The following is a 23,368-nucleotide window of genomic DNA, read 5'->3' as shown; positions in this document are numbered from 1 at the left end:
GGGCAGGGGACACAGATGGGGACACCCTACCCCTGACATCGAGGGGACAGGGGGGACATCCCTGAGCCCTCCCCGCGCTGCCATCCCTCAGTGCCACCTCTGGGCTCGCCGCTGTCACCGCTGCTGTCACCGCCCTGACACCCGCGGTGACAGGACGGTGACAGCAGAGCCACTTCAGGGACGATGGCTCCAGCACAGTCCCCGTCACTGTCACCGTGTCCCCACCCCGCTGGTGGCCCCCCGCAGCAGAGCGGGTCCCCAGTGTCACCCCCCGCCACTGCCGGGCGAACCCAGCCCCTGGGGACCTTGGCGACACTCTGGGGACATTTCCCCAAGGAAAAGCTCCTTCAGCTGCTCCCCGGGGTCCCAAACTGTCCCCAGGGACACCGCGGGGTCCCAAATTGTCCCCAAGGGTCACCCGCGGCGCCACACCTGGCGAGGTGACAATACCTGCGCACGGCCACCACAGACGGGTCACATCATGTCCCCACACCTGCCGCGGACACCGCGGCGTGTCCCTTGTCCCCTCCCCGCGCTGGTGGCTCTGCTCTCAGGGTGCCACCCCCGCGGGGACACCTCTGTCCCCTCACTGTCCCCCCGCCGCTACAACGGGACAGCGGCACCGCGGCTCCTTCCAACCCCCAAAATTCCCCTCCGCGCCCCCCAAATCGCCTCGGTGACAGGCGGGGGGTGGCTCTGGCTGTCGCCGCTGTCCCCCGCCGTGTGTCCCCCCCCCCCCCCCCCCCCCCGCGCTGCCAGCCCCGCCCGCCGCGTTAATTAATTATTAAAGGCAATCAAGCATTTCCAAGCAGCCGCGGCCCCCGGCGCTTCCAGGAAAGCGGCGGCGGCCCCGGGCACGGCCCTAAAGCGGCTCCCGGGGGGGGCTCGGGGGGGGCCTGGGGACGCCACCCCACAGCGGGGACAGCGCGGGGGTCACCCCGCACCTGCAGGGGGACCCCAGAGGTTTGGAGGGTCCTGGTGCCACCCCAGAGCAGCAGGAGGCCGGTGCCAGCCCCTTGGGGACACTGCGGTGGCCCATGGGGACACGCCGGGGGGGGGGGGGGGGGGACGCTGGTGTTTGTGGGGTGCGGGTAACACACACCCCCCCCCCAGCCAGGTGTCCCCACGCGTGGCGCTGCCAGCAGGGTGGCACACGCCCAGCTGCCAGCAGGGTGGCACAGGGAGGGCGGGAGGGGACATCCCAAACTGCCCAGGACTCCCGCGAGGTGACACATCCCTGTCACCGCTGCCAGCCCCGGCTGTGTCACTCTGTCCCCTTGCAGGGATCCCGGGGAGCTTTTGGGGACACAGGGACAAGGCCAGCACCTCCCTGGGACCCCAGCCTGGCAGTGCCGTCCCTCAGCTGTGTCACATTGTCACCCCCGGGGGTGGCCGTCACCGCGGTGGTGGCCGCGCTGGGGTCCCTTTTGGGTTCCGGGGGTTGTTCCCTGAGGTTTTCCAGCATCCCAAAGTTTTTGGGGGGCACCCCAGGGAGCCGCCATGACCACTTAGGGACACTCCAAACCTGGCAGAGGGGACAGCAGGACAGGGGACAGGGGTGGCACTGACCCCTCTGGGCACAGAGGGAGGGACAGGGGAGAGGGGACACTGAGGGAGGGCAGGGAATGGGATTTGAGCCCCAAAAAGGGCAGGGAATGGGACTTGAGCCCCCAAAAAGGGCAGGGAATGGGATTTGAGCCTCAAAAAGGGCAGGGAATGGGATTTGAGCCTCAAAAAGGGCAGGGAATGGGATTTGAGCCCCCCTGGAAAAGGCAGGGAATGGGATTTGAGGTCCCCAGAAAAGGCAGGAAATGGGATTTGAGCCCCCAAAAAGGGCAGGGAATGGGACTTGAGCCCCCAAAAAGGGCAGGGAATGGGATTTGAGGTCCCCAGAAAAGGCAGGAAATGGGATTTGAGCCCCCAAAAGGGCAGGGAATGGGACTTGAGCCCCCAAAAAGGGCAGGGAATGGGATTTGAGCCCCCCTGGAAAAGGCAGGGATGGGCACAGATCCCATTCCCGTTGGCACAAACCCCTGGCAGCTGAACCCCACGGGGATCCCGGGATGCCCAGGGCACCGGGATAGGAGATCCAGAGGCCCAAGGAATGCCAGGAAAAATGGGGGGCACATCTTGGGATGCCCGTGGAGCCCGTGGGGCCCAGGAGCCCGGAATGCCCACAGAACCAGGAATGCCGGAATGCCCACAAGGCATGGAATATCCTGGAATGCCCACAGTTGGTGCCCAGGATGCCCACAAGGCATGGAATATCCTGGAATGCCCACAGTTGGTGCCCAGGATGCCCAGAAGGCATGGAATACCCTGGAATGCCCACAGTCGGTGACCAGGGTGCCGTGGATGCCCACAGGAGCCGGAATTCCCGTGGATCCCAGGACACTCCCAAAGCCCAGGATGCCCACAGCCCCTGGAATGCCCGCAGTGCCCGGGAGGGCTGCAGAGCCCGGGATGCCTGTGGAATTTGGGATATCTGCAGAGCCCGGGATGCCTGTGGAATTTGGGATATCTGCAGAGCCCGGGATGCCTGTGGAATTTGGGATATCTGCAGAGCCCGGGATGCCTGTGGAATTTGGGATATCTGCAGAGCCCGGGATGCCTGTGGAATTTGGGATATCTGCAGAGCCCGGGATGCCCGTGGAATCCGGGATGCCCACGGAGCCTGGCACATCCACAGCCCCTGGAATGCCCGCAGTGCCCGGGAGAGCTGCAGAGCCCGGGATGCCCGTGGAATTTGGGATGCCCACAGCCCCTGGAATGCCCACAGCCCGCGGGATGCCCACGGAAGCCGGGATACCCGAGGAGCTCAGGATGTCCAGAGCCCTGGAATGCCCAGAACCCCCAGGATGCCCACCAGAACCGGGATGCCCACAGCCCCTGGCATTCCCGTGGAACCCGGGATACCCACCGACCTCGGGATGCCCCGCGGAGCTCCGGTTGCATCCATCCCGCAGCCCCCAGAGCCGCCGGGCTGTCCCCGGGCTGTCCCAAATCTGTCCCCGGGCTGTCCCCAAGCTGTCCCAAATCTGTCCCCAAGCTGTCCCCAAGCTGTCCCCTTACCTCTGCGCCGCCGTGCTGGCGTCCAGGATGCCGGTGCCCTGCAGCCAGCGGCCGGCGGGGAGCCCCGCGCTCAGCGGCTCCTCCTTCATGGGGACCCCCCCGCGGGGCAGCGCCTCCTGCACCGAGAACATGACCGGGGGGCTCAGGGGGACCCCCGGACCCCCCCCCCCCCCCCCCCAGCCCCGGGCTCAGCACCGGGCAGGTGCCGGGGGCCGCCGTCCCGGCCGCCGGGGAAGCGGCATCTGCGGAGGGAGGGAGAGAGGGAGGGAGGGAGGGAGGGAGGGGGAGGCTCCGAGGGGGGTTCGGGGGGAGTGAGGAGGGGGCGGGAGGGGGCAGAGCCCGAGAAGTTGGAGCTGGAGGAGCCCCGGAGCCGAGTGAGGGGAGGGGAAGGGGCGGGGGGAGGAGCGGGGGGAGAGGGAGGGAGGGAGGGAGGAGTGGAGGGAGGGAGGGAGGGAGGGAGGGAGGGAGGGAGGGATGGGGAGGAAGGAGGGAGGGAGGGAGGAGGAGTGGAGGGATGGAGCGCGGCGGAGGGAGGGATGGAGGGAGGCCCGGAGGAGGAGTAGAAGGATGGAGGGAGCGAGGGAGAGGAGGGCTGGAGGGAGGGATGGAGGAGGAGTGGAGGGATGGAAGGAGGGAGAGGAGGGCTGGAGGAAGGCTCGGAGGAGGGAGGGAGCGCGGCAGAGGGAGGGAAGGAGGGAGGCGAGGAGGAGGAGGAGGAGTGGAGGGATGGAACGCGGCACCGGAGGGATGGAGGCTCGCAGGGAGGGAGGGAGGGAGGGAGGGACGGCCGAGGCGCAGGGGAGGAGTGGAGGCGGCCGGGGGGGGCCCGGCCGGGGGCGGGGGCTCGGTTCCGTTACCGGGCGGGCGGCGGCGGCGGCGGCGGCGGCGCGGGGCGGAGGCAGCGGCGGCGGCGGCGGCAGCGGCAGCAGCAGCAGCAGCGGGCGGCCGGGGGGGGGCGGCCCGGGGGTCCCGGGAACGCCATCACCGCCCTCTCCCCGCCGCCTCCGCCGCCCCCCGGCCCGGCCCCGGCGGTCCGGCTCGGGCAGCAGCACCATGAGCAGCAGCAGCGCTCGCTGCCGCCGCCCCGCCGCCGCCGCCGCCGCCGCCGCCGCCGCCGCCCCACCGGCCCGGGCCATCGCGGCACCGCCGCCGCCGCCGCCGCCTCCCCGGGGAGGCAGGGCCGGAGCCGCCGGGGGAGGCGGGGGCCGCGGCCGGCCAGGCTGACATCATTCCGGGGAGGAGCGGTCCCTCCCCGCGCCGCGCGGGGGGCGCCGGGCACCCCGAGGGGAGACCCCCGGGAGAGACCCCCGGGAGAAAGCCCCGGGAGAGCCCGATGAGGCCGCGGAGAGGCCCTGGAGAAATCCCAAATGGGGCTCGGGAGTAGCGAGAAGTGACCCCAAATGTGTCCCCCGAGACACCCCGGGGTGACCCCAAACGGGCGCCAGGGATGGCACAAAGTGACCCCAATGTGTCCCCTGGGGTGACCCCAAACGGGCACCAGGGTTGGCACAAAGTGATCCCAATGTGTCCCCAGGGGTACCCCAGGGGTGACCCCAAACCAGCCCCAGGGACACCTCAGGGTGACCTCAAACAGGCGCCAGGGTTGGCACAAAGTGACCCCAAATGTGTCACCTGGGGTGACCCCAAACGGGCACCAGGGATGGCACAAAGTGACCCCAATGTGTCCCCCGGAGTGACCCCAAACGGGCACCAGGGATGGCACAAAGTGACCCCAAATGTGTCCCCAGGGACATCCCGGGGTGACCCCAAACGGGCACCAGGGATGGCACAAAGTGACCCCAATGTGTCCCCAGGGACATCCCGGGGTGACCCCAAACGGGCGCCAGGGATGGCACAAAGTGACCCCAAATGTGTCCCCCGAGACACCCCGGGGCGACCCCAAACGGGCACCAGGGATGGCACAAAGTGACCCCAAATGTGTCCCCCGGGGTGACCCCAAACGGGCACCAGGGATGGCACAAAGTGACCCCAATGTGTCCCCAGGGGTACCCCAGGGGTGACCCCAAACGGGCCCCAGGAACACCTCAGGGTGACCTCAAACAGGTGCCAGGGTTGGCACAAAGTGCCCCCAAATGTGTCCCCAGGGACATCCCTGAGTGACCCCAAAGTGTTGCCAGGGATGGCACAGAGGGACCCCAGTGTGTCCCCTGAGACACCCCAGAGTGACCCCAAACGGGCACCAGGGATGGCACAAAGTGACCCCAATGTGTCCCCAGGGACATCCCAGGGTGACCCCAAACGGTGCCAGGCATGGCACAAAGTGACCCCAATGTGTCCCCCGGGGTGACCCCAAAGTGTTGCCAGGGATGGCACAAAGTGACCCCAATGTGTCCCCCGGGGTGACCCCAAAGTGTTGCCAGGGATGGCACAAAGTGACCCCAATGTGTCCCCCGGGGTGACCCCAAAGTGTTGCCAGGGATGGCACAAAGTGACCCCAATGCGTCCCCCGGAGTGACCCCAAACGGGCACCAGGGATGGCACAAAGTGACCCCAATGTGTCCCCCGGGGTGACCCCAAATGGGCACCAGGGATGGCACAAAGTGACCCCAATGTGTCCCCAGGGGTACCCCAGGGGTGACCCCAAACCAGCCCCAGGGACACCTCAGGGTGACCTCAAACAGGCACCAGGGATGGCACAAAGTGACCCCAATTTGTCCCCTGGGACACCCCAGGGGTGACCCCAAACCAGCCCCAGGGATGGCACAAAGTGACCCCAATGTATTCCTACGGATACCCCAGGGGTGACCCCAAACCAGCCCCAGGGACACCTCAGGGTGACCTCAAACAGGTGCCAGGGATGGCACAAAGTGACCCCAATGTGTCCCCCAGGGTGACCCCAAACGGGCACCAGGGATGGCGCAAAGTGACCCCAATGTGTCTCCTGGGACACCCCAGGGTGACCCCAAAGAGGCTCTGGACACATCCCAAAGGAGGCCCCACTGGAGCCACAGGGACACCCTGGAGAGGCCCCAGACGGGTGCCAAGGGTACCCCAAAGTGACCCCAGTGTGTCCCAAAGTGACCCCAAACCGCTCCCGGGGTATCCCAGGGAGACCCCTCTGAATGTCCAGGGACACCCCGGGGTGACCCCAAAAAGGCTCCCAGGGGTTCCACCTGTCCATGTCCTCGTCCATCCCCGTGTGCATCCTGGTGTCCCTGCGTCCATCTGTCCATCCATCCCTGTCCCCATCCATCCCAGTGTCCATCCTTCCATCCCTGTCTCCATCTGTCCATCCCTGTGTCCATCCCAGTGTCCATCCGTCCATCCCTGTGTCCATCCTGGTGCCCCTGTGTCCATCCTGGTGTCCCTTTGTCCATCCCTGTGTCCATCTGTCCATCCATCCATGTCCCCATCCATCCCTGTGTCCATCCCAACATCCATCTGTGCACATCGCCATCCATCCCAGTGTCCGTCTGTCCATTCCTGTGTCCATCCTGGTGTCCCTGTGTCCATCTGTCCATCCATCCCTGTCCCCATCCATCCCAGTGTCCATCCTGGTGACCCTGTGTCCATCCCAGTGTCCATCTGTCCATCCCAGTATCCATCCTGGTGACCCTGTGTCCATCCCAGTGTCCATCCATCCCTGTCCCCATCCATCCCTATGTCCATCTGTCCATTCCGGTGTCCATCCTGGTGTCCCTTTGTCCATCCCTGTGTCCATCTGTCCATCCATCCATGTCCCCATCCATCCCTGTGTCCATCCCAACATCCATCTGTGTACATCTCCATCCATCCCAGTGTCCGTCTATCCATGATCTCGTCTGCCTTGGTGTCCATCCAGCAACTGCTGCGCTGATCTCAGCATCCATCCATCCATCCATCCATCTGTCCATCCATCCATCATCCATCCATCATCCATCCATCCTTCCATCCATCCATCATCCATCCATCCATCATCCATCCATCCTTCCATCCATCCATCATCCATCCATCCATCATCCATCCATCATCCATCCATCATCCATCCATCCTTCCATCCATCCATCATCCATCCATCTGTCCATCCATCCATCATCCATCCATCATCCATCCTTCCATCCATCATCCATCCATCATCCATCCTTCCATCCATCCATCATCCATCCATCCATCATCCATCATCATCCATCCATCATCCATCCATCATCCATCCATCATCCATCCATCCATCATCCATCATCCATCCATCCATCATCCATCCATCCATCATCCATCATCATCCATCCATCCATCCATCATCCATCCATCATCCATCCATCATCCATCATCCATCCATCCATCCCAGTATCCATCTCTCCATGTGTCCATCCCAACATCCATATGTCCATCCCAGTGTCCATTCTTCCATTTGTAGATCCCAGTATCCATTTGTCCATCCCAGTGTCCATCCCTCCATCTGTGTCCATCCCAGTGTCCATTTGTCCATCCCAACATCCATTTGTCCATCCCAGTGTCCATCCCAGTGTCCATCTCTCTCTGTGTCCATCCCAGTGTCCATCCGTCCATTCCAGTGTCCATTTGTCCATCCCAACATCCATTTGTCCATCCCAGTGTCCATCCAGTGTCCATCTCTCTCTGTGTCCATCCCAGTGTCCATTTGTCCATGTGTCCATCCCAGTGTCCATCCCAGTATCCATTTTTCCACCCCAGTGTCCATCCCTCCATCTCTGTGTCCATCCCAGTGTCCATTTGTCCACGTGTCCATCCCAGTGTCCATCTCTCCATGTGTCCATCCCAGTGTCCATTTGTCCATCCCAGTGTCCATGTGTCCATCCCAGTGTCCATGTGTCCATCCCAGTGTCCATCCCTGTGTCCATTCCTCCATTTGTCGATCTCAGTGTCCATTTTTCCACCCCAGTGTCCATCTGTCCGTGTGCCCATCCCAGTGTCCGTGTGTCCACCCCAGTGTCCATCTGTCCGTGTGTCCACCCCAGTGGGGATTTGGGGTCACTGGGGTGGGATTTGGGGTCACTGGGGTGGGATTTGGGGTCACTGGGGAGGGATTTGGGGTCACTGGGGAGGGATTTGGTGTCATTGGGGGAAGGATTTGGGGTCACTGGGGAGGGATTTGGGGTCACTGGGGAGGGATTTGGGGTCACTGGGGGAGGGATTTGGGGTCACTGGGGGAGGGATTTGGTGTCATTGGGGGAAGGATTTGGGGTCACTGGGGAGGGATTTCGGGTCACTGGGGAGGGATTTGGGGTCACTGGGGAGGGATTTGGGGTCATTGGGGGCGGGATTTGGGGTCACTGGGGAGGGATTTGGGGTCACTGGGGAGGGATTTGGGGTTATTGGGGATGGATTTGGGGTTATTGGGGGATGGATTTGGGGTCACTGGGGAAGGATTTGGGATCACAGGGGGAAGGATTTGGGGTCACCTCTGAGCTTTATCCCAGGGAATTCCCGTCGGGAATGGGGTGGGAATTCCCACATTCCCAGGGCCACCCCAAATCCCCCAGGGGGTGGCAGAGGTGACCCCGGGGGGGGGGAGGGGACAGCGCCACCCTCCCGTGTCCGCTGTCACCTCCGCGGGGACACCCCGGCATTGGCCGCTAGGGGGCGCCCTGTCTGCGTGCGGTGACGTCAGAGCCACACCTACACGGTGACGTCAGGGTCACACCCCCGGCGTGACGTCAGAGCCCCGCGGCCAGCCCCAAATGGGGACAAAAACCCCAAACTGGGCAAATTCACCCCAAAAACGGGCGATGGAACCCCAAAAATGGGCGCTGGAACCCCAAAAATGGGGACAAAACCCCAAAAATGGGGACAAAAAAACCCCAAAAATGGGCGATGGAACCCCAAAAATGGGGACAAAAACCCCAAAAATGGGAGAAGTCACCCCAGAAACGGGACAAAAACCCAAAAAATGGGAAAAAACACCCCAGAAATGGGAGAAGTCCCCCAAAAAATGGGAGAAGTCACCCCAAAAATGGGGACAAAAACCCCAAAAATGGGCGCTGGAACCCCAAAAATGGGAGAGGTCACCCCAAAAATGGGGACAAAAACCCCAAAAATGGGAGAAGTCACCCCAGAAATGGGGACAAAAACCCCAAAAATGGGAGAAGTCACCCCAAAAATGGAAGAAGTCACCCCAGAAATGGGGACAAAAACCCCAAAAATGGGAGAAGTCACCCCAAAAATGGAAGAACTCACCTCAAAAATGGGCGCTGGAACCCCAAAAATGGGAGCAGTCACCCCAAAACTGAACAAATTAACCCTAATACTGAAAAATTTACCCCAAAACTGGGAAAATTCACCCCAAAACTGGGAAAATTCACCCCAAAAGTGAACAAATTTACCCCAAACTGGGAAAATTCACCCCAAAACTGAACAAATTAACCCCAAACACGGAAAATTCAACCCCAAATGGGGAAAAATTCACCTCAAAATTGGGAAAACTCACTCCAAACTGGGAAAATTCACCCCAAAACGGAACAAATTCACCACATACTGGGAAAATTCACTCCAAACTGGGAAAATTCACCCCAAACTGGGAAAATTCCCCCAAAAGTGATCAAATTCACCCCAAAACTGAACAAATTCACCCTAAAACTGAACAAATTCAACCCCAAAGTGAACAAATTCACCCGAAACTGGGAAAATTCACCCCAAAACGGAACAAATTCATCCCAAAACGGAACAAATTCCCCCCAAACCGATCCCATGGAGATTCCAGGATCGTTGGGATGAAGCTTTTCACCAACCCCAACACCCCAGAACGCTTTGGGTTTGAGGGGAAAAAAAAAAAAAAAATCTTAAAAAAATAAAAAATAAAAAACCCCAAAACCTCAATTCTGGCCTGGAACTCCGGGATTTTTTTTTTTTTTTTTTTTTTTTTTTTTTTCCCACTTCCCCCGCGGAATTCCCCGCGGATCCCGGAGCCACCCGGGGGTGACTCAGGCCGGACGTTCCCCAATATCCGCGACGGGGACGGAGGGGAAGGAAACGGGAATTGCGCAAGGCGGGGATGGGAACCGGGGGGGGGGGGGGGTGACGCCCCAAATTGGGGCCCTGGCTGTTCCCAGGGGGACCCTGAACCCCAAATTCCCCGGGCTGCGGAGGATTCGCCCAGTCTGGGGGACCGGACCCATTTTTGGGGTGAATATCCCGGTTTTGGGGTGAATTTGCCAAGTTTTGAGGTGAATTTCCCCATTTTGGGGTGAATTTGCCAAGTTTTGGGGTGAGTTTTCCCCATTTTGGGGTGAATTTTCCCCATTTCGGGATGACCGGATCCATTTTTGGGGTAAATAACCCCAGTTTTGGGATGAATTTTCCCCGTTTTGGGGTGAATTTTCCACGTTTTGAGGTGAATTTTCCCCATTCGGGGCGAATCTTCGCCATTATGGGGTGAATTTTCCCCATTTTGGAATGAATTTTCCCCTTTTTGGGGTGAATTTTCCCCGTTTTGGGGTGAATTTTCCCCATTTCGGGGTGACAGGATCCATTTTTGGGGTGAATATCCCCGGGTTTGGGGTGAATTTTCCCCATTTGGGGTGAATTTTCCCACCTTTAGGGTGAATTTTCCCCTTTTTGGAGTGAATTTTCCCCATTTCGGGGTGAATTTTCCCCATTTCGGGGTGACAGGATCCATTTTTGGGGTGAATATCCCCGGGTTTGGGGTGAATTTTCCCCGTTTTGGGGTGAATTTTCCCCGTTTTGGGGTGACCGGATCCATTTTTAGGGCGAATATCCCCGGGTTTGGGGTGAATTTTCCCCGTTTTGGGGTGAATTTGCCAAGTTTTGGGGTGAATTTTCCCCATTTGGGGTGAATTTTCCCAACTTTAGGATGAATTTTCTGCTTTTTGGGGTGAATTTTCCCAGTTTTGGGGTGAATTTGCCAAGTTTTGAGGTGAATTTTCCCCGTTTTGGGGTGAATTTTCCCCATTTCGGGGTGACCGGATCCATTTTTGGGGTAAATATCCCCGGTTTTGGGGTGAATTTTCCCCGTTTTGGGGTGAATTTGCAAAGTTTTGGGGTGAATTTTCCCCATTTTGGGGTGAATTTTCCCCGTTCAGGGGTGAATTTTCCCTGTTCAGGGGTGAATTTTCTCAGTTTGGAGAGAATTTTCCCCATTTTGGGGTGAATTTTCCCCGTTTTGGGGTGGATTTTCCATGTTTCGGGGTGACTGGATCCATTTTGGGGGGGGTAATTTGGCCAGTTTTGAGATGAATTTTCCCCGGTTTGGGGTGAATTTGCCAAATTTTGGGGTGAATTTGCCCAGTTTGGGGTGAGCAGATCAATTTTTGGGGTGAATTTACCCAGTTTTGGTGTGAATTTTCCCCATTTGGGGATGAATTTTCCCAACTTTAGGATGAATTCTCCCTGTTTTGGGACGAATTTTCCCCGTTTTGGGGTGAATTTTCCCCGTTTTGGGGTGAATTTTCCCCATTTGGGGGTGAATTTTCCCCGTTTTGGGGTGAATTTTCCCCGTTTTGGTGTGAATTTTCCCCATTTTGGTGTGAATTTTCCCCATTTTGGGGTGAATTTTCCCCATTTTGGGGTGTCCGTACCCAGTTTGAACTCACTCCGTTTTGGGGTGAATTTGGCCAGTTTGGGGTCACTGGCCCATTGGGATTCCGGGATTTCTCTGGGATTTCGGTGTCTGAGGGTGGGAGAAGTGAGTTGGGGTGGGACTGTGGGGACAGGGACACAGGGACACAGGGATTTAGGGACACAGGGATTTGGGGACACAGGGATGGGGCTGGGGACAGAGGGACTGGGACAAGGTCAGGGACAGGGCCAGGATCAGGACAAGGATGGGGACAGGATCAGACAGGGACAGAGTCAGGGACAGGGACAAGGACAGGGACAGGATTGGGGACAGGATCAGGGACAGAGTCAGGGACAAGGATGGGGACAAGACTGGGGACACGATCAGGGACAAAGTTAGGGACAGGGACCAGCCCAGTGACAGGGTCAGGACTAGGGACAGGGACAAGGATGGGGACAGGATCAGACAGGGACAGAGTCAGGGACAGGGACAAGGACAGGGACAGGATTGGGGACAGGGTCAGGGACAGAGTCAGGGACAAGGATGGGGACAGGATCAGACAGGGACAGAGTCAGGGACAGGGACAAGGACAGAGACAGGATCAGGGACAGAGTCAGGGACAAGGATGGGGACAAGGATGGGGACACGATCAGGGACAAGGATGGGGACAGGGACCAGCCCAGTGACAGGGTCAGGACTAGGGACAGGGACAAGGATGGGGACAGGATCAGGGACAGAGTCAGGGACAAGGACAGGACTGGGGACACGATCAGGGACAAGGATGGGGACAGGATCAGGGACAGGCAGGTACAAGGATGGGGACAGGATCAGGACTGGGGACACAGACAGGGACAAGGATGGGGCAGGATCAGGGACAGGCAGGGACAAGTTCAGTGGCAGGATCAGGACTGGGGACAGAGACAGGGACAAGGACAGGGACAGGATCAGGGACAGGGGCCAGTGCAGTGACAGGCACAAGGATGAGGACAGGATCAGGGACACACAGGGACACAGGGCTGGCCGCGGGGTCCATCTCCCTCATCCCCTGCCTGTCCCCAGGGCGGGCTGGCTGTCCCCTGGGGGCGTGGGGACACGCGTGACGCCGGGCGGGTGGCACCAGCGGGGTTCCTGTTCCCTGGCGGGCACGGGGCAGGAAGCGAGGCCATCACCGTCCCTGTCCCCAGCGTGTCGCCGGGGCCATGGCCAACAGCCCCGACCTGTACGAGACCCTGGAGATCCGGTACCCGCCCCACCGGGCCCGCGGGGACCCGGAGCCGCCGCCACCGGCGCGGTCCCCGCGGTGTCCCGCGTGTCGCCGGGCGCTGGGCACGGCCGCGCTGCTGCTGCTGGTGGCGGCCCTGGCGGCGCTGGGGACCCTCTGTGAGTGGGGACAGCGGGGACAGGCACGGCAGGAGGGGGGGGACAGGGGCGGGGAAGGGTGGGACAGGGGCTGGGAAAGGGCTGGGGTTTGGGAAAAGGGGTTGGGAAAGGGGTTGGGGTTTGGGGAGGGGTTGGGAAAGGGGCTGGGGTTTGGGAAAGGGGCTGGGAAAGGGCTGGGGTTTGGGAAAAGGGGTTGGGAAAGGGGTTGGGGTTTGGGAAAGGGGCTGGGAAAGGGCTGGGGTTTGGGGAGGGGTTGGGAAAGGGCTGGGGTTTGGGAAATGGGCCGGGAAAGGGGCTGGGGTTTGGGAAAAGGGGTTGGGAAAGGGGTTGGGGTTTGGGAAAGGGGCTGGGAAAGGGCTGGGGTTTGGGGAGGGGTTGGGAAAGGGCTGGGGTTTGGGAAAAGGGCCGGGAAAGGGGCTGGGGTTTGGGGAGGGGTTGGGAAAGGGGCTGGAAGTGGGAGAGGGGCTGGGGAGGGGCTGGGGTTTGCGGAGGGGTTGGGGTTCCGGAAAGGAGCTGGGAAAGGGGCTGGTGTTTGGGAAAGGGGCTGGGAAAGGGGCTGGAAGTGGGAAAGGGGCTGGGGTTTGGGAAGGGGCTGGGAGGAGATGGGAGTGGCGTTGGAAGAAGCCGAGAAGGGGCTGGGAATGGGGAGGGGCTGGAAAAGAGATTGGGAAAGGAACTGAGAATTGGGAGGGGCTGAGGTTTGGGGAGGGTCTGGGGTTTAGGGTGGGGTTGGGAGAGGGGCTGGGAGTCGGAGAGGAGTTGGGAAAGGGGCTGGGAGTGGGGTAGGAAGAGGCTGGGAGGGGGCTGGGGTCTGGGGAGGGGCTGGGAGGGGCTGGGAGTGGGGCTGGAAGAGGACGGGGACTGGGAGAATGACTGGGAGAGGGGCTGGGAGTGGGCAGGGGGTGGGAAAGGGGCTGGGAGTCAGGAGTGGGGTGGGGAGGGGGCTGGGAGCTTGGGAGGGGTGGAAATAGGACTGGAAGAGGGCAGGGGGCTGGAGAAGGGCTGGGAGTGGGAATGGGACTGGGAAGGAGCAGGGAGCTGGAGAGGAGCTGGGAGTGCGGAGGGATTGAGACTGGGATTGGGGCTGGGGGCTTGGGAGGCAGCTGGGGAAGGGTGGGAGAGGGGCTGGGAGTGGGCAGGGGGCTGGGGAGAGGGGCTGGGACCCGGGGAGGGGGGTCGGGAGAGGGGAGGGGGCTGGGAGAGAGATTGGGAGTGGGGCTGGGGTCTGGAGAGGGACTGGTGTAGGGAGGGGGCTGGGAGCGGGCAGGGGGCTCCGGGCACGGGCAGAGAGTGGCCGGGGGTCCCCGGGCAGGGGTCGGGGGTCCCCTCCCGGCGCTGTCCCCACCCCAAAATGGGCACGGCCAGGTCGGGCTGGGGGGGGGGGGGTCTCTGGGTCAGGAGGAGTTGGGGGGGTCCCGGGTAGAGATTGGGGGTCCTCGGGCAGGGTCAGGAGGGGACAGGGACCCCTGGGCAGGGACCCCGGGCAGGGTCGGGGGTCCTGTCACTCCCCTGCCCCCCCCAAGACGTGCAGGGCCGGCGGGAGCTGCAGACGGTGCGGGCGGAGCTGGCAGCGGCCACCGACCCCCTGTGGCCCGACCCCGACGGTGAGGGACCCCCGGCACTGGCACTGTCCCCAACCTGTCACCAGTACTTGTCCCCAAACCCTGCCCGCAGCCCCCGTTCCCAAATGCCATGCACAGCCCCTGTCCCCAACTCCCGTCCTGTCCCCAGCTCCTGACTTGTCCCCAAATCCTGTCCCCTGTACCCAAATCCTGTTCACAGCCCCTGTCCCCAAATCCTGTCCCCTGTCCCCAAATCCTGTCCCCAGTCCCCAACTCCTGTCCCCCTGTCTCCAAATCCTGTTCACAGCCCCTGTCCCCAAATCCTGTCCCCAAATCCTGTTCACAGCCCCTGTCCCCAAATCCTGTCCCCAAATCCTGTCCCCTGTCCCCAAATCCTGTCCCCTGTCCCCAAATCCTGTCCCCCTGTCTCCAAATCCTGTTCACAGCCCCTGTCCCCAAATCCTGTCCCCAAATCCTGTTCACAGCCCCTGTCCCCAAATCCTGTCCCCTGTCCCCAAATCCTGTTCACAGCCCCTGTCCCCAAATCCTGTCCCCAAACCCTGTTCACAGCCCCTGTCCCCAAACCCTGTTCACAGCCCCTGTCCCCAAATCCTGTCCCCTGTCCCCAAATCCTGTTCACAGCCCCTGTCCCCAGATCCTGTCCCCTGTCCCCAAATCCTGTTCACAGCCCCTGTCCCCAAATCCTGTCCCCAAACCCTGTTCACAGCCCCTGTCCCCAACTCCTGTTCACAGCCCCTGTTCCCAAATCCTGTCCCCTGTCCCCAACTCCTGTTCACAGCCCCTGTCCCCAAATCCTGTCCCCTGTCCCCAACTCCTGTTCACAGCCCCTGTCCCCAAATCCTGTCCCCTGTCCCCAAATCCTGTTCACAGCCCCTGTCCCCAAATCCTGTCCCCAAATCCTGTTCACAGCCCCTGTCCCCAAATCCTCTCCCCTGTCCCCTGCTCCTGCCCATAGCCTCTGTCCCCAAATCCTGTCCCCTGTCCCCAAATCCTGTCCCCTGTCCCCAAATCCTGTTCACAGCCCCTGTCCCCAAATCCTGTCCCCAAATCCTGCCCATAGCCTCTGTCCCCAGCCCTTGTCCCTGTCCCCTGTCCCCAAACTCTGTTCCCAGCTCCTGTCCCCAACCCTGCCCCGTCCCCAAATCCTGCTCTCAACCGCTGTCCCCAGCCCGTGTCCCCTGTCCCCAAACCCAACTCCTGTCCCTGTCCCCATGTCCCCACAGGTGACACCCCTTCAGCGGCGCAGCGGCGGCAGGACCGGCTCGGTGGGTGACAGGGGGGAGGTGACAAAGGCGGTGACAGTGGGTGTGACAGGGGGGAGGTGACAAAGGCGGTGACAGGGGCTGTGACGGGGGGAGGTGACAAAGGCGGTGACAGTGGGTGTGACAGGGGGGAGGTGACAAAGGCGGTGACAGTGGGTGTGACAGGGGACTGTCGCCGTGTGCCGGGCTCGGGGCGGTGACAAGACTGGTGACAGGGCAGTGACAGGGCTGTGACAACGGCGGTGTGACAGGGGGATATGACAGCGGGTGTGACAGCGGTGTCGCCGTGTCCCCGCACGAGGCGGTGGCTTTGGGGCACCGGGCGCGGGGAGGTTACAAGGGCGGTGACAGGGGTGTGACAAGGGCGGTGACGGGGGTGTGACAGCGGTGTCGCCGTGTCCCCGCGCAGGGCAGTGGCTGCAGGCGCTGGCGCTGGGCTGGCGCTACCACCGGGGCAAGATTTACCTGTTCTCGAGCCAGCGGCAGCCCTGGACCGCGGCCGAGGCCGCCTGCGCGGTGACACACGCGCACCTGGCCTCTGTCACCAGCGCCGAGGAGCAGGTGAGGCTGGGGACACCCCCGGGGACGGCCACTCCTGCCCTGTCCTGCTCTGTCCCCTCCCACCTGAGCAGCGTCTGCCTGGGCACCTGTACGGGCCTGTCCCCAAATCCTGCACACAGCCCCTGTCCCCAAACCCTGTCCTGTCCCCAAATCCTGTCCCCAAATCCTGCACACAGCCCCTGTCCCCAAACCCTGTCCTGTCCCCAAATCCTGTCCCCAAATCCTGTCCCCAAATGCTGTCCTGTCCCCAAACCCTGTCCTGTCCCCAAATGCTGCACACAGCCCATGTCCCCAAACTCTGTCCTATCCCCAAATCCTATCCCCAAATCCCGTCCCCAAACCCTGCACACAGTCCCTGTCCCCAAACCCTGTCCTGTCCCCAAACCCTGTCCTGTCCCCAAACCCTGTCCCCAAACCCTGTCCTGTCCCCAAACCCTGTCCTGTCCCCAAACCCTGCTCACAGTCCCTGTCCCCAAACCCTGTCCTGTCCTCAAACCCTGTCCTGTTCCCAAATCCTGTCCCAAATCCTGTCCTATCCCCAAACCCTGTCCCCAAATCCTGTCCTGTCCCCAAATCCTGCTCACAGCCCCTATCCCCAGGCCCTGTCCTGTCCCCAAACCCCGTCCTGTGCCCCTTTCCCTGCCCGTGCTTGTCCCCAACCCTTGTCCCCCACCCCTCCTACCTTCACAGCCTCCTGCCCACCCCTCCAATGTCCCCCCACCTGTCCCGGTGTCCCCTGCCACACTGTCCCGTGTCCCCTCTCTCACCTGTCCCCCTGTCCATGTCCCCATTCCCACCCCATCCCATCTGTTCCCCTGATCCCCATTCCATTGTCCCACATTCCCGTGTCCCCTCACCTGTCCCTGTGTCCCCTCACCTGTCCCCATGTCCCCAGGCCTACCTGGCCCGGGAGGCCCGAGGTGGCACCTACTGGATCGGGCTGGCAGCCACGGGCCCGGGGGGCTCCTGGCGCTGGTCGGACGGGACCCCCTATTCCCCCGAGCACAGGTGAGCAGGGTGGGGACACCTGGGGACATTTGGGGACACGGCTGTCCCCGAGCACTGAGCAGGTTCAATCCCCCTGAAATCAGTGGGATGATCCCGTTAATCCTGTGGGACGATCCCGTTAATCCTATGGGATGATCCCACTCATATCCAGGAGGTTCAATCCCCCAAAAACCAGTGGGGTGATCCCCTAAATCCAGTGGGATGATCCCACTTATCCAGGGGGCTCCGATCCCCCAAACCCAGTGGGATGATCCTGATCCTACTAATCCTGTGGGATGATCCCACTCATATCCAGGAGGTTTGATTCCCCAGAAATCAGTGGGATGATGCGTTAAATCCAGTGGGATGATCCCACTAGTCCAGGGGGCTCAGATCCCCTAAATCCAATGGGATTATCCCCTAAATCCAGTGGGATGATCCCACTAATGCAGGGGGCTCAGATCCCCTAAATCCAATGGGATTATCCCCTAAATCCAGTGGGATGATCCCACTAGTCCATGGGGCTCAGATCCCCTAAATCCAGAGGGGTGACCCCACTAACCCAGTGGGTTGATCCCCTAAACCCAATGGGACCATCCCACTAACACAGTGGGTTGAATCCCCTAAATCCAGCGGGGTGACCCCACTAACCCAGCGGGTTGATCCCCTAAATCCAGTGGGTTGATCCCCTAAATCCAGTGGGTTGATCCCCTAAATCCAGCGGGGTGACCCCACTAACCCAATGGGGTGACCCCACTAACCCAGCGGGGTGATCCCCTAAATCCAGCAGGGTGACCCCACTAACCCAATGGGGTGACCCCACTAACCCAGCAGGTTGACCCGCTAAATCCAGCAGGATGACGCCCTAAATCCAGAGGGGTGACCCCACAAACCCAGCGGGGTGACCCTATTAACCCAGCGGGTTGACCCCCTAAATCCAGTGGGTTGATCCCCTAAATCCAGCGGGGTGATCCCCTAAATCCAGCAGGGTGACCCCACTAACCCAGCGGGTTGATCCCCTAAATCCAGTGGGGTGATCCCCTAAATCCAGCGGGGTGACTCCACTAACCCAGTAGGTTGATCCCCTAAACCCAATGGGACCACCCCACTAACACAGTGGGTTGATCCCCTAAATCCAGTGGGGTGACCCCACTAACCCAATGGGGTGACCCCACTAACCCAGCGGGTTGATCCCCTAAATCCAGCGGGATGATCCCCTAAATCCAGCAGGGTGACCCCACTAACCCAATGGGGTGACCCGCTAAATCCAGTGGGTTGATCCCCTAAATCCAGCGGGTTGACCCCACTAACCCAGCGGGGTGATCCCCCTAAACCTAATGGGACCATCCCACTAACACAGTGGGTTGATCCCCTAAATCCAGAGGGGTGAGCCTATTAACCAAGCGGGTTGATCCCCTAAATCCAGCGGGTTGACCCCACAAATCCAGCGGGTTGATCCCCTAAATCCAGCGGGTTGACCCCACAAACCCAGCGGGGTGACCCCACAAACCCAGCAGGTTGACCCGCTAAATCCAGTGGGTTGATCCCCTAAATCCAGCGGGTTGACCCCACTAAATCCAGCGGGGTGACCCCACTAACCCAGTGGGGTGATCCCCTAAATCCAGCGGGGTGACCCCACAAATCCAGCGGGGTGACCCTATTAACCCAGCAGGTTGACCCCCTAAATCCAGTGGGTTGATCCCCTAAATCCAGCGGGGTGATACCCTAAATCCAGTGGGGTGATCCCCTAAATCCAGCGGGGTGACTCCATTAACCCAGTAGGTTGATCCCCTAAACCCAATGGGACCATCCCACTAACACAGTGGGTTGATCCCCTAAATCCAGCGGGGTGACTCCACAAGCCCAGCGGGGTGACCCCACAAGCCCAGCGGGGTGACCCCACTGACGGGCGCCTTTCGGGGCAGTTTTTGGGCGCCAGGCCAGCCGGACAGCACCGACCACGGCCAGTGGGGCGGCGAGAGCTGCGCCCAGATCCACCCGGTGGGCGCGGGGCTCTGGAACGACCACAACTGCAACTTCAGCTTCCCCTGGGTGTGCCAGAGGGAGCTCAGCGTCCCCTGAGCGTCCCCTCGGGGTCGCCTCGGTGGCGTCACCTCCGAGAGTTGTCCCCGAGGAAGGGCGGGGGGGGGGGGGTTGTGGGGGTTTGGGAAGTTCTGGGAATTGTGGGGTGATCATGTTAATCCTGGATGATTCCTGGGTTCACGGGGGTCAGATCCCTCCAAAACTGTGGGATGGTCCTACTCGGATCCAGAAAGTTCAATCCCCCAAAAATCAGTGGGATGATCCCTCCAAAACTGTGGGAGGATCCTACACGGATCCAGAAAGTTCAATCCCCCCAAAAATCAGTGGGATGATCCCTCCAGAACACTGGGATAATACCTCCAAAACTGTGGGATGATCCCCCTCATATCCAGGAGGTTCAAAACCCCAGGAATCAGTGGGATGATCCCTTCAAAACTTTGGGATGATCCTACTCGGATCCCAGAAATCAGTGGGATGGTCCCTCCCATCCTGTGGGATGAGATCCTTCCAAAACTGTGGGATGATCCCACCAAAACTGTGGGATGATCCTACTCGGATCCAGGAGGTTCAAAACCCCAGAAATCAGTGGGACGGTCCCTCCAGAACATTGGGATGATCCCTCCAAAACTGTGGGATGATCCTACTCAAATCCAGGAGGTTCAAAACCCCAGAAATCAGTGGAATGATCCCTCCAAAACTGTGGGAGGATCCTACACGGATCCAGAAAGTTCAATCCCCCAAAAATCAGTGGGATGATCCCTCCAAAATTGTGGGATGATCCTACTCAGATCCAGAAAGTTCAATCCCCCAAAAATCAGTGGGATGATCCCTCCCATCCTGTGGGATGGGATGGGATCCCTCCAAAATTGTGGGATGATCCCCCTCGTATCCAGGAGGTTCAAGCCCCCAAAAATCAGTGGGATGATCCTACTTGGATCAAGAAAGCTCAATCCCCCAAAAATCAGTGGGATGGTCCCTCCAATATTTTGTGATGATCCCTCCAAAACTATGGGATGATCCCCCTCATATTTAAGAGGTTGAATGCCCCAAAAATCTGTGGGATGATCCCTCCTATCCTATGGGATGATCCCCCACCTATCCAGGAGGTTCAATCCCCCAGAAATCAGTGGGATGATCCCCTTATCCAGAGGATTCATCCCCCCTATCCAAGGGTCTCACCCCCCCCCCCAAAATCCAGTGGGATGATCCCTCCTATCCAGGGGGCTCAGATCCCCTAAACCCAGTGGGATGACCCCACTAATCCAATGGGATCATCCCCTTCATCCATGAGTTTCACCCCCCAAAACCAGTGGGGTGATCCCAATAATCCCATGGGATGACTGCCGTGTCCAGGGGGTTCAGATCCCCCCAATCCACCGGGATGATTCCCCTTAGCAGGGGCTTCAACCCCAAAACCAGGGGGATCATCCCCCAAAACCAGGGGGATCATCCCCCAAAACCAGTGGGATCATTGCCCTTATTTAGGGATCTCATCCCCCAAAACCAGTAGGATCAATCCCCCAATCCAGTGGGATCTCATCCCCCACATCCAGTGGGATCATCCCCCCTATTTAGGGAATTCATCACCCCCCCCATAGCCAGGGATCTCATCCCCTAATCCAGTGGAATCATCCCGCCCTTATCCAAGAGAATCATCCCCCAAAAACAGTGGGATCATCCCCCAAAACCAGTGGGATCATTGCCCTTATTTAGGGATCTCATCCCCCAATCCAGTGGGATCAATCCCCCAATCCAGTGGGATCTCATCCCCCAATCCAGTGGGATCATCCCCCAATCCAGTGGGATCTCATCCCCCAAAACCTGTGGGATCATTGCCCTTATCCAGGGATCTCATCCCCCAAAACCAGTGGGATCTCATCCCCCAATCCAGTGGGATCAATCCCCCCTTATCCAAGAGAATCATCCCCCAAAAACAGTGGGATCATCCCCCTTATCCAATGGGATCATTGCTCCTATTTAGGGAATTCATCCCCCACATCCAGTGGGATCATTGCCCCTATTTAGGGAATTCATCCCCCCCATATCCAGGGATCTCTTCCCCTAATCCAGTGGGATAAATCCCCCCTTATCCAAGAGAATCATCCCCCAAAAACAGTGGGATCATCCCCCAAAACCAGTGGGATCATTGCCCTTATTTAGGGATCTCATCCCCCAAAACCAGTGGGATCTCATCCCCCAAAACCAGTGGGATCTCATCCCCCAATCCAGTGGGATCTCATCCCCCAATCCAGTGGGATCTCATCCCCCAAAACCAGTGGGATCTCATCCCCCAATCCAGTGGGATCTCATCCCCCAAAACCAGTGGGATCTCATCCCCCAATCCAGTGGGACCTCATCCCCCAATCCAGTGGGATCTCATCCCCCAAAACCAGTGGGATCTCATCCCCCAAAACCTGTGGGATCAATCCCCCAATCCAGTGGGATCAATCCCCCAATCCAGTGGGATCTCATCCCCCAAAACCTGTGGGATCAATCCCCCAATCCAGTGGGATCTCATCCCCCAATCCAGTGGGATCAATCCCCCAATCCAGTGGGATCTCATCCCCCAAAACCTGTGGGATCACCCCCCTTTCTCCAGGGATCCCCCAACCCCAATCCCTCACCCCTGTCCCCAGTGTCCCAAATCCCGGTGTCACCCCCTCCATGACCCCAAATCTGTCCCTGATTGAAATGTCCCATCCACCCCTCCCCCCCCACCCCGTGACATTTTGGGGTCACCCCCAGCCCCTCCCCCATTCGGGACATTTGGGGACGCCCCCCTCAAATTAAGCCCGGCCGAGCAGAGAATAAATGGCTTTAAATAACACAAAAAAGGCAAAAAAAACCCACCAAAAAAATCCCCAAATTGCCCCAAATTACACCCAAAGCAATCCCAAAATATTCCTCAAATAACCCCCCAAAATCAAACAAACAACAAAAAAAAAAAATATAGAACGAACCCAAACAACCCCAAAATCACCCCCAAATAATAAAAAACATAAATATCCAAAATATCATAAAATAGCAAAAAAAAAGAGGTCCAAGATAACCCCCCAAAACACCAAATCCCCCCCAAAAAACCCAAAATAAATGAAAAACAAACCCAAATAACCCAAAAATACGCCCCCACACCCCCCAAAATATCAAAAAAATACAAAAGAAAAACCAAAAAAATAAAAACAAACTCAAAAAAACCAAACCGATCCCAAATAACCCAAAATAGCTGAAAAAAAAAAAAAAAAACCCAAAATGACCAAAAAATACCCACAAAATGGGGGGGGGGGGGGGGGGGGGAGGAGAAAAAAAAGGGGGAAAATAATGGGGGAAAAAAAAGGGAAAAATGGAGGCGGTGGCAGCCAATGGGAGAGCGCTGTGGGCGGGGATAGGGAGGAGCGGCAGGTGATTGGTTAAAATGATGATTGGCGGGGTTGGCAGCCAATAGAAGAGCGAGGAGGGTGGAGCGGGAGGCAGTGCGGAAGTACTCGATGCGTGGCAAAAGGAAGGTGGGGCGGAGCTGGATGATTGACGGGAGGGGCAGCCAATTGGGAGAGGGAATGGGGTAGAGAGGCGGGGTTACATGGAGGGGCGGGGCTTAAAAAGCGGAAAGCGGGGGGTGGGGGCATTTGAGGGGGATTTTGGGGATTTTGGGGACACGGCCCGGCCTGGGGAGGGACATGGGTGGGGGAAGGGACCAGGAGGGGGTGGGAGTTGAGAACCCCCCACAAGTGCAGGGGAGGGGCGGTTCTTCCTGAGGGGGGTCCCATTCACCACCATAACCATAACCATAACACCACAGCCCCCCAGGTCTGGGGGGGTCACTGTCACCTCCTGGTGTTGTGGCTTTGTCCATGTCCCAGCCATGGTGTCCGTATCCCATCCCATTGTCCATATCCATTCCCAGTGTCCATATCCCATCCCATTGTCCATATCCATTCCCAGTGTCCATATCCCACCTCAATGTCCATATCCCATCCATGGTGTCCGTGTCC

General features: G+C 59.5%; 2 protein-coding genes across 6 annotated transcripts in view; one reads left to right on the top strand and one right to left on the bottom strand.

Annotated features, from left to right (window-relative positions):
* LOC128787663 (transcription factor COE4-like) overlaps nt 1–23,368 on the bottom strand; it is a 46,860-nt gene that overhangs the window by 22,681 nt on the left and 811 nt on the right. For 2 of the 5 annotated variants that reach the window (XM_053941966.1, XM_053941967.1), the window contains exon 2: nt 3,073–3,188. In XM_053941966.1, coding sequence (XP_053797941.1) covers nt 3,073–3,188 — 116 coding nt within the window. Of the gene's footprint in view, nt 1–3,072; nt 3,204–3,929; nt 4,209–17,250; nt 17,331–23,368 lie in introns of those variants that run through there. The other 3 variants (XM_053941968.1, XM_053941964.1, XM_053941965.1) reach the window with 3 other exon arrangements.
* Nucleotides 12,763–19,418, top strand: LOC128786588 (C-type lectin domain family 4 member F-like). The gene is made up of 6 exons (XM_053939915.1): nt 12,763–12,943; nt 14,467–14,547; nt 15,750–15,791; nt 16,198–16,349; nt 17,245–17,357; nt 19,262–19,418. The coding sequence occupies exons 1-6, from the start codon at nt 12,763–12,765 to the stop codon at nt 19,416–19,418; spliced, it is 726 nt and encodes a 241-aa protein (XP_053795890.1).

Source organism: Vidua chalybeata, chromosome 4 (genome assembly GCF_026979565.1).
Source record: "Vidua chalybeata isolate OUT-0048 chromosome 4, bVidCha1 merged haplotype, whole genome shotgun sequence".
Classification (NCBI taxonomy): Eukaryota; Metazoa; Chordata; class Aves; order Passeriformes; family Viduidae; genus Vidua; species Vidua chalybeata.
Note: the sequence above shows the minus strand (reverse complement) of the source record. Positions and strands in the feature narration are given on the sequence as shown.

What these genes read in the sequence shown, in the direction of transcription:
- LOC128786588 (XM_053939915.1), top strand. Translation starts at nt 12,763, where the DNA reads ATGGCCAACAGCCCCGACCTGTACGAGACCCTGGAGATCCGGTACCCG. An exon ending in TCACCAGCGCCGAGGAGCAG is followed by an intron (nt 16,350 to 17,244) that starts GTGAGGCTGGGG and finishes CCATGTCCCCAG; the next exon opens with GCCTACCTGGCCCGGGAGGC. An exon ending in CCCTATTCCCCCGAGCACAG is followed by an intron (nt 17,358 to 19,261) that starts GTGAGCAGGGTG and finishes CTTTCGGGGCAG; the next exon opens with TTTTTGGGCGCCAGGCCAGC.